Here is a 19,005-nt window from a genome sequence, read left to right as displayed (position 1 = left end):
TATGTGCATAATGCCTCGTTATATCTTCATGTGGAGCTTCTTAAACACTTAAAAAGATTAGTTTGTAGAGTCACCCCCTTCCATGTGTCATGATTCTTAATGTATGGCCATTCTCACCTATAGCTCCCACCTCCTCCAGGATTTTGAACTAGGAATCTGTGATTTCATTTGGAAACATTTCAGTGTATGTGTAAACGTACCACAATGCTATTATAACACCTAAAACCAGTTAACGGTATCACCAAATATCCATTCTGTGTTCGCATGTTCCCCAGTTGTCGTGCATGCTTGTGTTTGGAGGGGGTGTGGGGGAAGGAAGTTTCAGCCTACCACACTGATACCCAAACTGTCTCATTTTTGGCCAGTGTGTGGCCTCTTTACATTGACTCCTAAATCTTCTTATATAACCTTAACAGACAAGATGTTCCAGGCTTATCTTGTACACTTCCTGCCCTGGACCTGGAATCAGTCCTTTTTTCTAAGGATCCCTAGTTCCTTTTAGTGGGGAATGTCATTTAGAGAACACAGTCTGGTTACTAGGCGTGTAGCAGGTATTTTTTTTTTTTTTTTTTTTTTAGCAGTTTTACTTAAATCACTATTATCACTATTATCCTTAAATAGAGAACACTGGGCATCATTTAATCTTTTATTGATGACTTAGTATTATGGAAGTTAGTTTTGGTACTGAGCGGTAATGAGGAGTCCCTAGGGCCACTGAAGTTTGTTTTCAGTTAGTTTTGTTTGCCCTTATATTAAGTGGTTCTGAATTCCAATTCATTTTTAGTCACGGTTTTATTTTTGCCTTGTGACCCAGTCCTCTCTGCTGTCATTGGGGTTTGTTTCTCATTTACAGGGCTATTCACCCTGCTATCTGCACTCATTTCTTTTTCTTTTTTTCTTTTTGCTTTCCTTTGTTTTTTTGAGGCAGAGTCTCGCCTTGTCGCCAGGCTGGAGTGCAGTGGCGTGATGTCGGCTCACTGCAACCTCTGCCTCCTGGGTTCAAGCGATTCTCCTGCCTCAGCCTCCCGAGTAGCTGGGACTACAGGTGCCTGCCACCACGCCCGGCTAATTTTTGTATTTTTGGTAGAGATGGGGTTTCACCATGTTGGCCAGGATGCTCTTGATCTCTTGACCTCGTGATCTGCCCACCTTGGCCTCCCAAAGTGCTGTGATTACAGGCGTCAACCACTGTGCCTGGCCTGCACTCATTTCTAAACTGCTTTTTCTCTCCGACTGGACTCCCGGCAAAACTGAGGGTTATATTAGGAGATACGACTGGGTCTTATAGAGTATAATATGCAGTTAGATGGGAAGGAAAATCTACCCAGCTAAGCATTCAAGTGCATGAGTTTTTCATTTCCGTTAAGCTTGAAGGCTGTTACATTACATTTGTTGCCAGGCCTCCTCAGGCTCCTCTGGACTGTGACAGTTTCTCTGACTTTGGTTTGATGATCTTGCCAGTTTTAAGAAGTGCTGGTCAGGTATTTTGTAGAATGTCCCTAAATTGGGATCTGTGTGATGTTTTTCTCATGATTAGACTGACATAGTGTCTTGGGAGGAAGAGCACATGGATAAAGTATCGTTTTCTTTGTGTCACATCAAGGGTACATACATGGCTTATCAGTGATGTGTAGCTTTGACCACCCCTACTGAGGTAGTATTGATCAAGTTTCTCTCTCTTTCTTGGGGTGCAAGCGGGGGGACCTTTCTATACTGTACTCTTGAGAAGGAAGTCAGTATGTGCTCCTCCATCCCCATATGATGTTATGAAATCAGCCAGGTTGATCATAAGCAGATTTTTCAAGTATTTCCTACCTTCTAACTCTTGTTAATTCCTGGTAGATTTTTGTTGTTGTTGTTTAATCATTGCTTAGCACCCTATGAGCAGTCTTTAAGGGTATGGTAGTGGGAGTGACAGTATGTTTTGCCCAAGCTTCTTGGTTGCAAACAAAACAATTTGTCCTGTCTGGTCTAAACAGAAAAGGTATTTTTGAGAAGATATGAAGTTGCTTACAGAGTCATTGGGAGGGCAAGGAGAGAGATTCTAGATGATTCTCAAACTTTAGCCTGCATCTAAAAGGGCTTGTTAAAGCACGTTGCTGGGCCCCGTCTCCAGAATTTCTGATTCCGGGAAGCCTGGGATGGGGCCTGAGAACTTCTCACAAGTTTCCAGGTGATGGTGATGTTGTGGTCCCAGAGCTACACTTGGAGAATCACTCCTTTATGCTAAACTTTAAGGAATACCCCAAAGCTGCTCTAGAACTGTCCTTACAGGAAACTTGCCTCTGGTGCTGCTGGCCTATAGAAATTCACTTTAATGCTGTTGTCACTGCGCTTGGACTGATACCATTTCTGATTCAGGAGCTAGACCTATACCACTGGGACACGACTAAAAGTCTTACAGCAACGAGAATGGAACCTCGTTTCTTTACACTGCTCTATTCTGAATTGAAGTTGCATTTGGGTGTGTTTGATTGGAGGAGCCTGGGTCACATGCCTGCATTCTGGTTTTAAGGGAGATTGGGGATTTGTATTTGACTTCTATTTTGGGAAGCTGAAACTCATAAAATGGAAATGTCTTTAAATGTGAGAAGACTATGCAAAAGATGATAGACAGCCATGGATATGGCAGTTGTCAACTATAGCAGTACTACTGAAAGTAACCTGTCCACAAACTGTTTTTAATGGTCTTCTAGGGCACAAGGAACCTGAACCAGAATATAAATCCATGTACTGCTTTCTTCATTGAAAAATGTCAGTAGAACTAAGCAATGTGCTTAGTGTCTTAGTTTATTTCACACTGTGGCACAAACTCCTTATCTCATTCTTAGACCAGTAACAAACAGTGTGCATACCAAACTTAGAGGTAATAAATCAATATCAACCTCCACCAAGATTTCAGGTGATGTACCAAGGGTCTCTTAGGCCTAACCAATAACTTTGTTTAAAAAAAAAAAAAAATTGACCACCTGTGCCATGGTTAAAACTGCACTAGCTTCAGGTTGTAAGAGGAGCCTTGGTTTAATAGCAGTTCAAGTGGAAAGGGTTTAAGGACAGTGTTGGATTACATTAATCTTATGGGATAACAATAACAGTATGGGGTTGTGGCAAAAAAAAACCTCGAGTACATTTACCGTACATTGTTAAGGGTATGGTCCCCTGAAGAAAGGAGATATTTCTATCAGACTCTATGCTGGTATTGTGTTTAGATCAGACTGTCATATTTTATGTGGAACTTTGACTAGGTTTAGTTTGAAGGGTGAGCAACTTGGATAATGAAGCATTTAGAAATCATGATTAGGAGAAATCTGGAGAAGAAAATGGTGTGTGTGAAATGTCAGATACTAGAAAATCTACTCTAATTCTGGAGAGCAGAACTAAAATCTCTAAGGGAGCAGATTAGGGAAATGTTACTAAAAACAGATTTTTTTTTTTTTTTTTTTTGAGACGGAGTCTTGCTCTGTTGCCCAGGCCGGAGGGCAGTTGTGTGATCTCAGCTCACTGCAGCCTCCTCCTCCCCAGTTCAAGTGATTCTCAAGCCTCAGCCTCCCGAGTAGCTGGGACTACAGGCATCCACCACCATGCCCAACTAATTTTTGTTTTTTTGGTAGAGATAGGGTTTTGCCATATTAGCCAAGCTGGTCTCGAACTCCTGACCTTAGGCGATCCATCCCCCTCGGCCTCCCAAGGCACTGGGATTACAGTCGTGAGCCACCACACCCGGCCAGTTTACCTTAGTCTGTAAAGTTACTTTATAAGCTTTTTAATTTTTTTACACTTTTTTTTTTTTTTTTTTTTTTTTGGAGTGCAGTGGTGCCATCTTGGCTTACTACAGCCTCAAAATCCCAGGCGCAAGCGACAGGCACACGCAACCACACCTGGCTAATTTTTGTATTTTTAGTAGAGATGGGGTCTCTGTTGCCCAGGCTGGACTCAAACTCCTGGCCTCAAGCAGTCCTCCCACCTTGGCCTCCCAAAGTAATGGGATTATAGATGCGAGCCACTGGGCCTGGCTAGGGAAATCTTAAGTGTAGTTTAAAAAATGATTTTGTAGACTGTGAGTTTCTTAAGAGCAACATTTAAAAAATGATTTTTTTGTGTGTTAAAATATTTTAAGACCATTAAATTATGAATACTTTTTTATGAGCAAATAGATTGAGGTAGAGCAATAAAATAACATAATTATTAAAACAAGAAAGATAAAGCATCTCATTGCCTTTTGAGTTAAATCTCATCAGCATAATTCTTTTTTTTTTTAGACGGAGTCTCGCTCTGTCACCCAGGCTGGAGTGCAGTGGCACGATCTCGGCTCACTGCAAGCTCCGCCTCCTGGGTTCACGCCATTCTCCTGCCTCAGCCTCTCCTAGTAGCTGGGACTACAGGCGCCTGCCACCACGCCCGGCTAATTCAGCATAATTCTTTTACTACTCTGCCATTTGGGATATTCATTACAGTCTTTTTTTCTATATAATTTTTGCGTAGCTCATACTGTGCTATGTATAACATTGTATTTGTTTAATATAACTTTTTCTGGCTTGGTATTACTTCACTAAATGAATATGTAGGATGGGTAGGATATACCTACCATACTTAATAGTTTTATTTTATTTTATTTTTTTTTGAGATAGGGTCTCATTCTGTCGCCCAGGCCGGAATGCAGTGGTGCGATCTTGGCTCACTGCAACCTCTGCCTCCCAGGTTCAAGCAATTCTCCTGCCTCAGTCCCCCAAGTAGCTGAGATTACAGGCACGCACTACCACGTCCGTCTAATTTTTGTATTTTTGGTAGAGACAGGGTTTTGCCACATTGACCAGGTTGGTCTTGAACTCCTGTCCTGAAGAGATCCACTTGCCTTGGCCACTGAAAGTGCTAGGATTACAGGCATGAGCCACTGTGCCTGGCCAATAGTTTTATTTTAAAATCCAGTGACACACAAGATAAGACATTTGAGTTTTAGGAACTGTTCAGATTCTGTGATCCCACTAGAGTTATTTTTTGTTGTAAATTGGTTGAAATAGGTGTTTTCTTGGATTTTGAACATCATTAAACAAAAAGGTTTTGGTCGTAGTAAATTTCACGTTGCTTACGTCTTTATCAAATTTTTTGTAAAGATGCCAGGTGTGGTGGCTCACACCTGTAATCCCAGCACTTTGGGTGGCCAAGGCGGGCAGATCGCTTGAGGTCAGGAGTTTGAGACCAGCCTGGCCAACATGGTGAAACCCCATCTCTACTAAAAGTACAAAAATTAGCTGTGAGTGGTGGTGGGCACCTGTAATCTCAGCTACTTGGGAGGCTGAGGCAGGAGAATCACTTGAACCCCAGGAGGCAGAGGTTGCTGTGAGCCGAGATTGCGCCATTGCACTCTAGCCTGGGCTACAAGAGCGAAATTCCATCTCAAAAAAAAAATAAATAAATAAAAAATTATTGTATTGTTTTACTTGTAAGAGGAACGTAGTAGTAGGATGCAGCTCAAGTCTTAGAAATATTTTAAGTTATTGCGTGTTCTCTTGTTCATATCAAAATTATTATTAGGTCTTTACTCCATTTATTTATTGTATTCTTTTTTCTTTTTGTGTTGCTGTTGCTAATTGAGACATTCTGAATTGAGTGACAGTCATTTTTCTCTTTGGATGTAAAGCATTATAAGTAGTCATTGCATGGCTGGACGTGGTGGCTCACACTGGTAATCCTAGCACTTTGGGAGGCTGAGGCGGGTGAATCACCTGAGGTCAAGAGTTCGAGACTAGCCTGGCTAACATGGTAAAGCCCTGTCTCTACTAAAAATACAAAAAAATTAGCCGGGTATGGTGGTAGGCTCCTGTAATCCCAGCTACTTGGGAGGCTGAGGCAGGAGGATCGCTTGAACCCAGGAGATGGAGGTTGCAGTGAGCCGAGATTGCGCCACTGCACTCCAGCCTGGGCAACAGAGCAACAACTCCGTCTCAAGGAAAAAAAAAAAAAAAAAGTAGGCAATGGATTAGATAATTTCTCCCTTTTTCTTATTGCTCAAATGAAGGCAACAAATATGGGATGTGTGGAACTGTTGACAAAGGCTGGCATACTGATATTCTCAGCCTTCTAAATTTCAGAAAGTTTAATGTTGAAGGCTGGCATTACAGTAATTAGTTTGTTCATGATGCTATAAAGATACATGGTAATAGGGAAGGCTATGAGCTGGAAGTCTCAGCGTGGAACTGAGTCAGAGTCATGAGTATGGGTTTTCTGGCTACATACAAAGTCATTTGATCACTACTTTTTTTCTTTATTCATTAAATAAATACTACCAATTTAGTAATGACAGCTAACATTTAGCAAGTTTGTTCTATATGCCACACTAAGTACTTTTTACATGAACTATTAGCTAATGATTGTGACCTATTAGTTACCATGTTATAAAAAATAATACAGCATTTTGTGTGATGAGAGCTATTTTCTCCTTGATTTGTGGTTGGTTGCTAATGCATTAGGATATGCTTATTTGTAAACTTTCTCATATTGAGAGTGAATCGATTTTTCTAGATGTTGTAGTAAAGGCATTCTTGTAAAAAGCAGTTTTTTTGTCTTTCTATATTGTAGAATTGCAGTATGTTAGAAGTACTTGAGGTGGATGATCACTTCTTAAAAATAAAATAAGACAATTACTCGATATACTCTCAAAAGGGTCATGATTTCTGGAACTGAACACTGTCCTGAAGCCTGGAGAGAGCCAGGCTTTGTGAGTATAGAGTGGGGTCAGAGCCATGAAGGGGTTGAGAGTAATGGAAACATACTTAATCTTGGCTGCATCTTTAACAGCTGCATTTTTGTTTTGTTGATTCATTTGCCTCAGTTCCTAATTATATTAATGTTGAGAGGTATGGGTGTTTTGGTTATGTGTACATTTTGGTAGAAGGTAGGGATAGGAGGGGATATATCTTATTAGAGAAAAATAAGAACAGAGGGATTTTGGTTTTTCTTTTTCCTTAATTCCCCAGAGCCCTTTGTTACCTCTGTACTAATCAGTAGCTACCAGTAATACTAAAGTGTTAAGTGGAAAAGTTGTTTAACTTATTAAACAATGTGGATTTAACAATAAAAATACCAGCAGAATTAGCACAGAGAACAGATTTCTTTCATGATTTCAAATGGTAATATGAGATAATTACACATTTTCCTTCCAATGGATTTCTCATCCCTCTTTTTCTCAAAGTTATCAAACCTTCAGTTGACCAGAAGTCGTTGCTTTGACTTAGAGACCCTACATGTTCGTTCCTCAAAAATGACCATTAATGACACGGAACTCAAACCAGCAGTCATCCTCTTTCTGCAATGATTGCGCTTACACTATTAAATCTATAGTGAGGCTAGTTTCAAGGTCTCATGGGAATGAACACATAGAGATGCTTCTCGACTTAACCATGGGGCTATATCCCATTATAAATTGGAAATATCATAAAATGCATTTAATATGTCTAACTTGTGGAACATCATAGCTTAGCCTAGCTACCTTAAATGTACCCAGAACGCTTATATTAGCCTGCAGCTGGGCAAAATCTTCTGACAGAAAGCCTATTGTTGACAAAGGCTGGCATACTTATATTCTCAGCCTTTTAAATTTCAGAAGTTTTAATATTGTTGAAGGCTGGCATTACGGTAATTAGTTTGTTCATGATGCTATAAAGATACATGGTAGGCTGGGCACGGTGGCTCACGCCTGTAATGGCAGCACTCTGGGAGGCCGAGGCAGGCGGATCACCTGAGGTCAGGAGGTCAAGACCAGCCTGGGCAACATGGTGAAACCCTGTCTCTACTAAAAATACAAATATTAGCTGGGCATGGTGGCGTGTGCCTGTACTCCCAGCTACTCGGGAGGCTGAGGCAGAAGAATCGGTTGAGCCCGGGAGGCGGCGGTTGCAGTGAGCCAACATTGCGCCACTGCACTCCAGCCTGGGTGACAGAGTGAGACTCTGTCTCAAAAAAAAAAAAATATATATATATATATATATACGTGATAATAAGGGAGGGTATAAGCTGGAAGTCTAAGCATGGAACTGAATCAGAATCATGAGGTTGGAAGTGACTTCTAGTTTTTCTAGCTATATACAAGGTCATTTGATTACTACTTTTTTTGTTATTCATTAAATAAATACCACCAATTTAATAATGACAGCTAACATGTAGCAAGTTATAGTAAAATGTTGTATATCTCATGTAATTTATTGAATCCTGTAGTGAAAGTTGAAAGTGAAAAAGAGAATGGTTGTATGAGTACCATAATAAAGTGGAAAAATTGTAAGTGAAACCATCAGTTTGAACCATCTGTATTGGTTTTAGTTCATTGTCAAAGGAATACATATCTGCATGGAAGAGAACTTTGAGAAGCTTATGGAAGGCCAGGTGCGGTGGCTCATACTTGTAATCCCAGCACTTTGGGAGGCCGAGGTGGGTAGATCATTTGAGGTCAAGAGTTCAAGACCAGCCTGACCAACATGTGAAACCCCGTCTCTACTAAAAATACAAAAATTAGCCAGGCGTGCTGGTACATGCCTGTAGTCCCAGCTACCTGGGAGGCTGAGGCAGGAGAATCACTTGAACCTGGGAGGCAGAATTTACAGTGAGCCAAGATCGCACCACTGCAGTATAGCCTGGGCAACAGAGGGAGATTCCGTCTCAAAAAAAAAAAAAAAAAAGCATATGGAAGAAATTAATGAGCCATAATTCTGTTACTCATAGATAAATCATTGGTACATTTTTTCCGGTCTTTTTTTCTATACATTTTAAAATCATTTTAAAATCAGCTCTCAATTAAATTGAGTGATTGGGAGAGGGGATAGCCTTCAAAGATAATCTCAGATCTTGATTAAAATTGTAGGCAAATCATCATTATCTGGAGTGGCTTGTAGTATGAAACTTGGACCTCTGCTGGCCTAAGTAGTTAGTGGTTGATTAGTACTAACTGATATACCCTAAAGGGATTATGGTCATAGCTTTAAGGCTGGGATGCTGTTGGGGCAAAAGAGGAGATCAGGGGTTTGGACAGCTGGACCTCCTATCTTATGCTTCAATCAAAAGAAGCCCTGGGTTTGGTCAGGGAAGGCAATCATTTAACCAGCTGTGTCCGAATTATAGCGTCCATAAAGAAAAAAAAAGTCTGCTAATCCCCGTACATCATGATCAATATTGAAAACATGGAAGAAAACCAGATTATCTCCCAGTAATTGAGTTTATGTAGAATGTGCAGTTTTGTATCCTCTCTCTATGAATGGGTTTTTGGTTATGATCTCAGTATAATGGTAATGGATCATTTTGAAGTTGGAAGAATAGTTCAGTCTGGTATGGCTACACTAGTTAGGGAACCTGTTAGATTTTGCTTGTGACACTTGAGAGAAACGGGAAATAGCAAGATTGGCAGTAGGTTCATTTGTGGGATAAGTAGCTCAAATAATCCAGTATTTAACAGTTCTAAAATTGAATTGCTATTCAGTTGCACAAAGGCACTTTAGAAGCTCTTTTTTTTTGTGGGGAAGTTGGCCTTAATGTGATTCTCTGTATATTTGTGGTTTCACTTTACATGACTCATTTACAGTTGTGTATTAAGTCTAATAGAAGAGTCTTACTTGTTTTTTTGAGACAGAGTCTCACTCTGTCACCCAGGCTAGAGTGCAGTGGCGCGATCTCGGCCCACTGCAACCTCCACGTTCCGGGTTCAAGCGATTCTCCCGCCTCAGCCTCCTGAGTAGCTGGGATTACAGACACCTGCCACTACACCTGGCTAATTTTTGTATTTTTAGTAGAGACGGGATTTCTCCATGTCGGCCAGGCTGGTCTCAAACTCCTGACCTCGGGTGATCTGCCCGCCTCGGCCTCCCGAAGTGCTGGGATTACAGGCGTGAGCTACCATGCCTGGCCTGTCTTACTTTTTTTTAACATTAGAATATCCTAGCATATGGTGGATTTTTGGAAGAAGCTTGACTACTTGTTTCACGTTTAACAGTGTACAGCTGGAATACTAATTTACTGTTTTATAAATTTATGAATAAAAGTTATTACTTGTTAACTAGTATTTTTTTCCCCCAGTTTCTCTTCAGCAACGGGTAGCAGAATTGGAAAAAATTAATGCAGAATTTTTACGTGCACAGCAGCAGCTTGAGCAAGAATTTAATCAAAAGAGAGCAAAATTTAAGGAGTTATATTTGGCTAAAGAGGGTAAGTTCATAAGTCTCCCACCAACTTCGATGCGGAAACTGCCTTAAAGTGTTGAGTTTCTTGGTAGTAGTGTTAATTTTATCATTGAATAAACCTTGATTTTATTTGTACTTGCATAATAAAAGAATACCGTTTAAAGGCTAGGTTAAGAATGGGATTGAAAAACAAGTTGAAAAATGCCTTCTTCAGATTTTGCCTTGTTTTTGATCTTACTATTCATATTTAGGTTGCATAGCCTTGAGATAAGAGAACGTTATTGCTCTTAACACTTGGGATACAGTTGTGGGCAAACTAGGATTGTTGGCATTCTAGTAACAGCTTTAGCTACGTTATCTTTAATTCCATGAAACATCAGTTTTACCCAACAAATATTCAGTTACTTATCAACAAATATTTATTTAATATCTACTGTGAGGCAGACATTATACTTATGTGTTGGGTATACAGAAAGAGCAAAATTCATGTGGTTCTTTAACTTGGTTGAACTCAATGAGCAAAACAGATGTTAAGTAATTGTGTGATGAGTTGTTAAAAAGGAAATTGCAGGCTGGGCACGGTGGCTCACACCTGTAATCCCAGCACTTTGGGAGGCCAAGGTGGGGGGGGGGCGGGGGGTGGATCACCTGAGGTTGGGAGTTCAAGACCAGCCTGGCCAACATGGAGAAACCCTGTCTATACTAAAAATACAAAATTAGCCGGGCGTGGTGGTGCATGCCTGTAATTCCAGCTACTTGGGAGGCTGAGGCAGAAGAATTGATTGAACCAGGAGGCAGATGTTGAGGTGAGCCAAGATTGTGCTATCGCACTCCAGTGTGGGTGACAAGAGTGAAACTCCATCTCAAAAAAAAAAAAAAAAAAAAAAAAAAAGGAAACTGTATAAGGAAAATACATGAGAGAACATGATGGGGGACCTAATTTGAAGGATCAGGGAAGGGGCTTACATTCTGAGTATCGATCTAGAATAATGTGGATATAGTTTCCACAGCTCTCTAGACCAGTGATTCTCAAAGTGTGATTGTGGAACAGCGTCATTATCATCACCTGGGAAAGTTGTTAGAAATGCATATGTTTGGGTCCCACCCAGATTTACTGAGTTAGAAGCTGTGGGATTTGGGTCCAGCTGCACACTAAATTTTGAAAACTGCTGTAGTCTATAATAGAATAGTGGCTTTCAAATTCTAACGTGGATAAAAATCACCTGGAGAGCTTGTTAAACCACAGTATGTTTGGGTGGAGCCCAGACATTTGCATTTCTAAGCTCATAGATGATTCCAGTTACTGCTAGTTCAAGTACTACAGTTTGAGAAATCCTGTTCTGGACTAGTGATCATGCAACTTTTTTAACTTATGAACTCTGTAAAATATATACTTATATACAACCTTCATACATTTTAAAGTTGATGTTTAAAATTTTTTGCTTGAAAAGATGTGAAGGATAAAATTTTATATTGTTGATATTTACAATTTAAATGAAAGCTTCGTGCTTTTTTTTTTTTTTTTTTTTGAGATTGGAGTCTCACCCTGTCGCGCAGGCTGGAGTTCAGTGGCGCTATCTCAGCTCACTACAACCTCCGCCTCCCAGATTCAAGCGATTCTCCTGTCCTGCCCCAGCCTCCTGAGTAGCTGGGATTACAGGTGTGCACCACCATGCCTGGCTAATTTTTGTGTTTTTAGTAGAGACGGGGTTTCACCATGTTGGTCAGGCTGGTCTCGAACTCCTGACCTTGTGATCCACCCGCTTCGGCCTCCCAAAGTGCTGGGTGAGCCACCATGCCCGGCCAACTTCCTGCTTTTAAACATATCCAGTGGAATGAAAATATCAGTGATTTATCCATTGTCATCTGTTTAACAAACACATGAATAGCTTTATAGCAGAAATTTTACAGTGGTTTTCCTCCTTGAGTTGGGTTTTCTTCTTTACATTGCCTTTAGAATTTTTTTCTTAAAAATAGTTTTGAAACTTGAGTGTGCATTTGTTTCATTTTTTTTTTTTTTTTTGAGATCGAGTCTCGCTGTGTTGCCCAGGTTGAAGTGCGGTGCTGTGATCTTGGCTCACTGCAAGCTCCGCCTCCTGGGTTCAAGCGACTCTCGTGCCTTAGCCTCCCTAGTAGCTGGGACTACAGGTGTGTGCCACCACGCCCCCCCGCCGCTAATTTTTGTATTTCTAGTAGAGACAGGGTTTCACCACGTTGGCCAGGCTGGTCTCAAACTCCTGACCTCAGATGATCCACCCGCCTCAGCCTCCCAAAGCGCTGGGATTACAGGCGTGAGCCACCACAATGGGCTTGAGTGTGCATTTGAATTATCTAATAGGGTTCGTTAAAACAAGGATTACTGGCTTCCACCCTCAGAGATGCTGATTCACTAGGTCACTGGGATCCAGGATTTGTGTTTTTAGCAAGTTACCAGTTGATGGAGATGTTACTGTTCAGAGACCATACTTTAAAAACTATTGGCCTAAAAGAATATCTTGTGCTTCAAACTCTTAAAATATGCATATAAATGTTTTCTTTATGGAGATATTATTAAAATTTATTATAAATACACAGTTGATCACAATATGGATATTTTACATATTTAAATACTATGAAAATAAGGTCAGGCACGGTGGCTGACGCCTGTAATCCCAGCATTTTGGGAGGCCGAGGCAGGCGGATCACAAGGTCATGAGTTCGAGACCAGCCGGGCCAACATGGTGAAACTCCGTCTCTACAAAAAAATACAAAAATTAGAAGGCATGGTGGTGTGGGCCTGTAATCCCAGCTACTCAGAAGGCTGAGGCAGGAGAATCGCTTGAACCTGGGAGGCGGAGGTTGCAGCAAGCTGAGATTGTGCCACTGCACTCCATCTAGCCTGGGTGACAGAGCAAGACTTCATCTCAAGAAAAAAAACAAACTAAAAAATAGGAAAATATAAAAATCATTGGAGATGCAGCTCTTTTGAGATATATTGGTTCTCATTAAATCGTTAATCTCTGGATGCATATTATTTACTGCTAGAAAAAGATAGCTTTTTAGCATCAATTCTATTGTATTTTTTTTTTAAACATATAAATGCCAAGAACCCTTGGTCTCATGAGTGAGTAAATAGAAACAGAGTTTTATTACACCAATTATTATTCAATTCTCTTAGCTGTTTCTGAATTATATGTTAAATTACATAGTTCTTTAGCATCACAATGTTTTTATTCTATCAGCTAACAACTGAATTATGTCTGTCTTCAATTTTGTTGAAAGAGGACTTGCGTCCACCTGACTTGCCAAAAGATTTGTTACACTGTTATTAGTCATTCACTTTTTAATTATTGACACTAATTTTAGTTATCCCTCTGTGAGGCAGAGTCTCACTATTTCGCCCAGGCTGGAATGCAGTGGCACAACAATCTTGGCTCACTGCAACCTCCGCCCCCCGGTTCAAGTGATTCTCCTGCCTTAGCCTCCTGAGTAGCTGGGATTACAGGTGTGTGCCACCACACCCGGCTAATTTTTTTGTGTTTTTAGTAGAGACAGGGTTTCACCCTGTTGGCCAGGCTGATCTTGAATGCCTAACCTCAAATGATCTGCCCGCCTCAGCCTCCCAAACTGCTAGGATTACAGGCATGAGCCACCGTGCCTGGCCTCATAGAGGAGTTTTTAATACAACAGGACAATGAACCATAGTAAAATACTATATGATGGAAGGTTCTTAGGCCTTGTAGAATTTAGCCCTAGCTTGGAAAGGATTACTGACTGTTGTATGGAATGGAGTTCCATTTTTTCATGGCTTTCAGGAGGGCTGTTTTTTATTTTCTTTTATAGGCTGGTAAGTAGATGGGAAAGCTGATGTTCATGTCTAGGCATGGTGGCACTCTGCAAGACACTGGAGGTCGGGATGAATGAGATACATGGTTTCTATTCCCAAGAAAGAATAGTCTACTGTGGTAGATAATACATTTTGCACAGTATCATCATTTCAACATGTATCATGTGTCGTAAGAAATAGTCCTGTCTGGACTAGGCATGGTCGCACATGCCTGTGTAATCCTAGCAGTTTGAGAGGCTGAGGCGGGTGGATCAGCTGAGGTCAGGAGTTAGAGTCCAGCCTGGCCAGCATGGTGAAACCCTGTCTCTATTAAAAATACAAAAATTAGCTGGGTCTGGTGGTGGTGTGTGCCTGTAGTCCCCCCTACTTAGGGAGCTGAGTTAAGAGAATTGCTTGAACCCAGGAGGCATAAGTTGCAGTGAGCCGAGATCGCGCCACTGCATTCCAGCCTGGTTGACAGAGCGAGACTGTCTCAAAAGAAATAAGTTCTATCTGGTTATTCAGTATCTTTATATGAATTTATCCTCTCCCTTTAAAATTTGTTTATGCTTTTGAATTAATCAAGCACCACTGTCAACTCTGCAATGCTATATTCTTGTCAAGATGACCTGTAATACATTTGATGTATATATAAAAGGTTGTGGTAGTATTTTCTCTGGTGATAAGTTGAAACCCAGCAGTATGATGCTGGCTAATGATACCCATTTTCTCCTTTACCTCTTATAGCAAAACCTCTGTAGCTTGTTCATCCTGTCTACGGCTAATTGAAGTCAATTTTGTCTAAACCTTGTTTGTTTTGCTTTCTTTTTCTCTGTCCCCAATTAAACTGTTAGGGTTCCTTTGTTTTCTTATTTTCTTTGCAATTATAAAATAGAATTTTCCCAAAAACTCTGAAGAAATGAAAATGACTAAGAACCTCCCATTTCTGAAATGCATTATCAACTGCAGTTTTAGATCTGTGAATTAAAGAGTTTGTAACATGGGTTGGTTCAGAAAACATGCTTGGTTTGTTAAGATTGCATTGATGACATCTAAACCCAGTAAATAGTCTTTTTGTGTACTGTTGTATCTTTACTGTCCAAAGCACTCAAGAAACTTAGCTGGCCACAGCGAACAGTTGGGGTAGCTTTTTACAAAATTTTAAAAAAATTACTGTGATCCTTTTTGAGTTTTTGGTGGCATTCCTAAAGAAAATGCATAGTATATAAAAGGTCAATGCTGATTACTTAGTTTTTGTCTTGGCCGTTAGCCTATATCATAATAAAAATCAAATGCGAAGATTTCCCCTGAGACAGCAGCTTTTATTGTATCTACTGTGAAGTCTAAATCTAGTATTTAATGATTGCCACAGGTGTTTACAGTATAAACCAGGATTTTGATGTGGACAGCAGTCTTTGTTTTATCTTTCAGGAAAACCAGGTCAAGGTAACCCTGAAAGTCCAAACATTGGTTTTTCCCCAATAGGTCCAGCTTTTGCTTTAGTGTTGTCATAGCTGTGTTTGCACTTGTTTGGAGAATAGCTGAAATATAAGTGCAAACGGTAATGAGAAGTGCACCTTTTTACTTCTCTTACTGCCTGTTCTTTTCTTAGTACCTATTCTTTTTTTTTTTTTTTTTTTTTTTTGAGATGGAGTTTTGCTCTGTCGCCCAGGCTGGAGTGCAGTGGCACGATCTTGGCTCACGGCAGCCTCCGCCTCCCAGGTTCAAGTGATTCTCCTGCCTTAGCCTCCTGAGTAGCTGGGACTACAGGCGGGTGCCACCATGCCCAGCTAGTTTTTGTATTTTTAGTAGAGATGGGCTTTCACCACGTTTTCCAGGCTGGTCTTTGTACCCATTCTTTTCCAAGCTGACTTCAACTGGGAATGTTATAAATATTTCTGAAAGGTTTTTTTTTTTTTTTTTTGAGATAGAGTCTTGCTCTGTCACCCAGGCTGGAGTGCAGTGGTGAGATCTCGGCTCACTGCAAGCTCCATCTCCCAGCTTCACATCATTCTCCTGCCTCAGCCTCCCGAGTAGCTGGGACTACAGGCACCCGCCACCATGCCCGGCTAATTTTTTGTATTTTTAGTAGAGACAGGGTTTCACCGTGTTAGCCAGGATGGTCTGGATCTCCTGACCTTGTGATCCGCCCGCTTCGGCTTCCCAAAGTGCTGGGATTACAGGCGTGACCCACCACGCCCGGCTATGTTTCTGAAAGTTTTATTGCTTTTCTGTTGAAGTATTTTCTGATTCAGCTTTTCCTAAACTAACTTCAGAGCTTGGCACTACAGCAGTGTTTATGTTTTGTGCTTTGGAAATTTGTAGTGTTGGCAATGAGTAAGAGACGGTTACATGAAACACAGAACAAAAGGCCATATAGTTCTCGATTTGACGAAAAATAGTAGGAATAGAGCTTATAGCTAATCACCAGAAGACACTGAAATTTTCAGAAGGTCTTTATACATGGTTGTAATTTATATAAAGCTGTTACACTTAACTAATCAGAATTTCAATAGTGAAAAGCTAGATTTAGGAAGCTATCTGTGGTTCCAATGCCATAAACTTGCACTTAGGGAAATGAAAACAAAGTATATAAAATTAACAATTAAAACTCATTAGTGATACTGTAAACAAACGATTAGAATTAAAATAGTGTTTGCTAATAGATTTAACCAGTAGAGACGATACAGAGGTTTTAGTAAATTAGAAACCAGTACTGAGGAGTTCTTCCTCCTAGTGAGACAAAGAGGGAAATATGAAAGAACATAAAGGACATAGAGGATGAATTGAGAGCCTTCAACACATATCTGGAAAGAGTTCCAGAGGAAGAGAATGGAAGGAATAGTGAAGAATATTTGAAGAGATAATAACTTAGATTTTTACTAATAAGAAATGTGAGTCCTTAACATAAATACTGAGTACCAAACAGGATAAATAATAGTAAATGCAGGCCGGGCATGGTGGCTCACGCCTGTAATCCCAGCATTTTGGGAGGCTGAGGTGGGTGGATCACTTGAGGTGAGGGGTTCGAGACCAGCCTGGCCAACGTGATGAAACCCCATCTCTACTAAAAATACAAAAAACTAGCTGAGCATGGTGGTGCACATCTGTAATCCCTGCTACTTGGGAGGCTGAGGCAGGAGAATTGCTTGAACCCAGGAGGCGGAGGTTGCAGTGAGCCGAAATTGTGCAGCACTGCACTCCAGCCTGGGCAACAGAGTGAGACTCCATCTCAGAAAACAAAACAAAACAAAAAGTAGTAAATTCATACCTTGACACATCTTTTGTAAGATAGAACATCAAGAATCAAAAGAAAATGTGAAAGGCTACCAGAGAAAAGAAACAATTACAATGACAAGAGTTACTTCATAAACACCATAGATGCCAGAAAACAATGAAATAAGATCTCCAAAGGGCAGAGAAAAAATAACTGTCAACCTAAAACTTTATATGCTGCTAAATTATTTAAGAGTGAGGGCAAAATAGATATTTTAGGCATATAAAAACTAAGCACTTAGCCATCTATATAATCACTAAAAGTACTGCTAGTAGGCTGGCTGCAGTGGCTCATGCCTGTAATCCTATCACTTTGGGAGGCTGAGGTGGGCGGATTGCCTGAGTTCAGGAGTTTGAGAACAGCCTGGGAAACACGGTGAAACCGTGTGTATACTAAAATACAAAAAATTAGCTGGGTATGGTGGTGTGCGCCAGTAGTCCCAGCTACTTGGGAGGCTGAGGCAGGAGAATGGCTTGAACTCAGGAGGTGGAGCTTGCAGTGAGCCAAGATTGTGCCACTGCATTCCACCCTGGGTGACAGAGCAAGACTCCGTCTCAAAAAACAAAAACCAAAAACCAAAAAAAAAAACTGCTGGTAGAGATAGACATTCGCAAAAAGAAAACATAGAGGAAATATATAGGATGTAAGAAATAGGATAGGCTGAGCGCGATGGCTCATGCCTGTAATCCTATCACTTTGGGAGGCTGAGGTGGGCGAATTGCCTGAGTTCAGGAGTTTGAGAACAGCCTGGGAAACACGGTGAAACCGTGTATCTACTAAAATACAAAAAATTAGCTGGGCATGGCAGTGTGCGCCAGTAGTCCCAGCTACTTGGGAGGCTGAGGCAGGAGAATGACTTGAACCCGGGAGGTGGAGCTTGCAGTGAGCCGAGATCGTGCCACTGCATTCCACTCTGGGCGACAGAGCAAGACTCTGTCTCAAAAAAAATAAATAAACAAAAATAAGAACTGCTGGTAGAGACAGACATTCGCAAAAAGAAAACATAGAGGAAATATATATGATGTAAGAAATAGGATAGGCTGAGTGTGTTGACTCATGCCTATAATCCCAGCACTTTGGGAGGCCAAGGCGGGCAGATTGCCTGAGATCAGGAGTTCAGGATCATCCTGGCCATCGTGGTGAAACCCCATATCTACTAAAAATGCAAAAATTAGCTGGGCATGGTGGCAGGCGCCTGTAATCCCAGCTACTTGGGAGGCTGAGGTAGGAGAATTGCCTGAACCCAAGAGACAGAGGTTGCAGTGAGCTGAGGTCGCGCTACTGCACTCCAGCCTCGGTGACAGAGCAAGACTCTGTCTCAAAAAAAAAAAAAAAAAGAGTATAAGAAACAATACAAAATACAGAAATTGATAAATTTTTTTTATTTTTTTAAATTTTTATCTTTTGAGATAGAGTCTCTGTCGCCCAGGCTGGAGTGCTGTGGCACTGTGTTGGCTGACTGCAACCTCTGCTTCCCAGGTTCAGTCAATTCTCCTGCCCTAGCCTCCTGAGTTGCTGGAATTACAGGCACCTGCTACCATGCCTGGCTAATTTTTGGAGGAGACACATCCCCACTTATTCTTTGAGGCTAGTGTTATCCTGACCTCAGAACCAAGGAAGACATCATAAGAAACTTAGCCCAGTATTCCTTGGGAATATAGATGCAAAAATTCTCACAAAAGAACTAACAAATCAAATTAAGCTACAGGTAAAAAGAATCACACAGCATGAAAAGTGGGATTCAACTCAGGAATGCAAGGTTG

At 40.9% G+C, this 19,005-nt stretch overlaps 1 protein-coding gene across 6 annotated transcripts in view; it reads left to right on the top strand.

Annotated features, from left to right (window-relative positions):
• Window positions 1-19,005, top strand: part of RABEP1 (rabaptin, RAB GTPase binding effector protein 1) — a 118,249-nt gene that overhangs the window by 28,877 nt on the left and 70,367 nt on the right. For 4 of the 6 annotated variants that reach the window (XM_055255771.2, XM_063629584.1, XM_055255772.2 and 1 more), the window contains exon 2: window positions 10,057-10,185. The exons of the other annotated variants lie outside the window; for them this stretch is intronic. In XM_055255771.2, coding sequence (XP_055111746.1) covers window positions 10,057-10,185 — 129 coding nt within the window. The remainder of the gene's footprint in view (window positions 1-10,056; window positions 10,186-19,005) is intronic. 6 annotated transcript variants of the gene reach the window in all.

The sequence above is a fragment of the Symphalangus syndactylus genome, chromosome 20, assembly GCF_028878055.3.
Source record: "Symphalangus syndactylus isolate Jambi chromosome 20, NHGRI_mSymSyn1-v2.1_pri, whole genome shotgun sequence".
In the NCBI taxonomy this organism is placed as follows: domain Eukaryota; kingdom Metazoa; phylum Chordata; class Mammalia; order Primates; family Hylobatidae; genus Symphalangus; species Symphalangus syndactylus.
The sequence above is the reverse complement of the archived record's forward strand: the minus strand, read 5'-3'. Positions and strand labels throughout refer to the sequence as shown.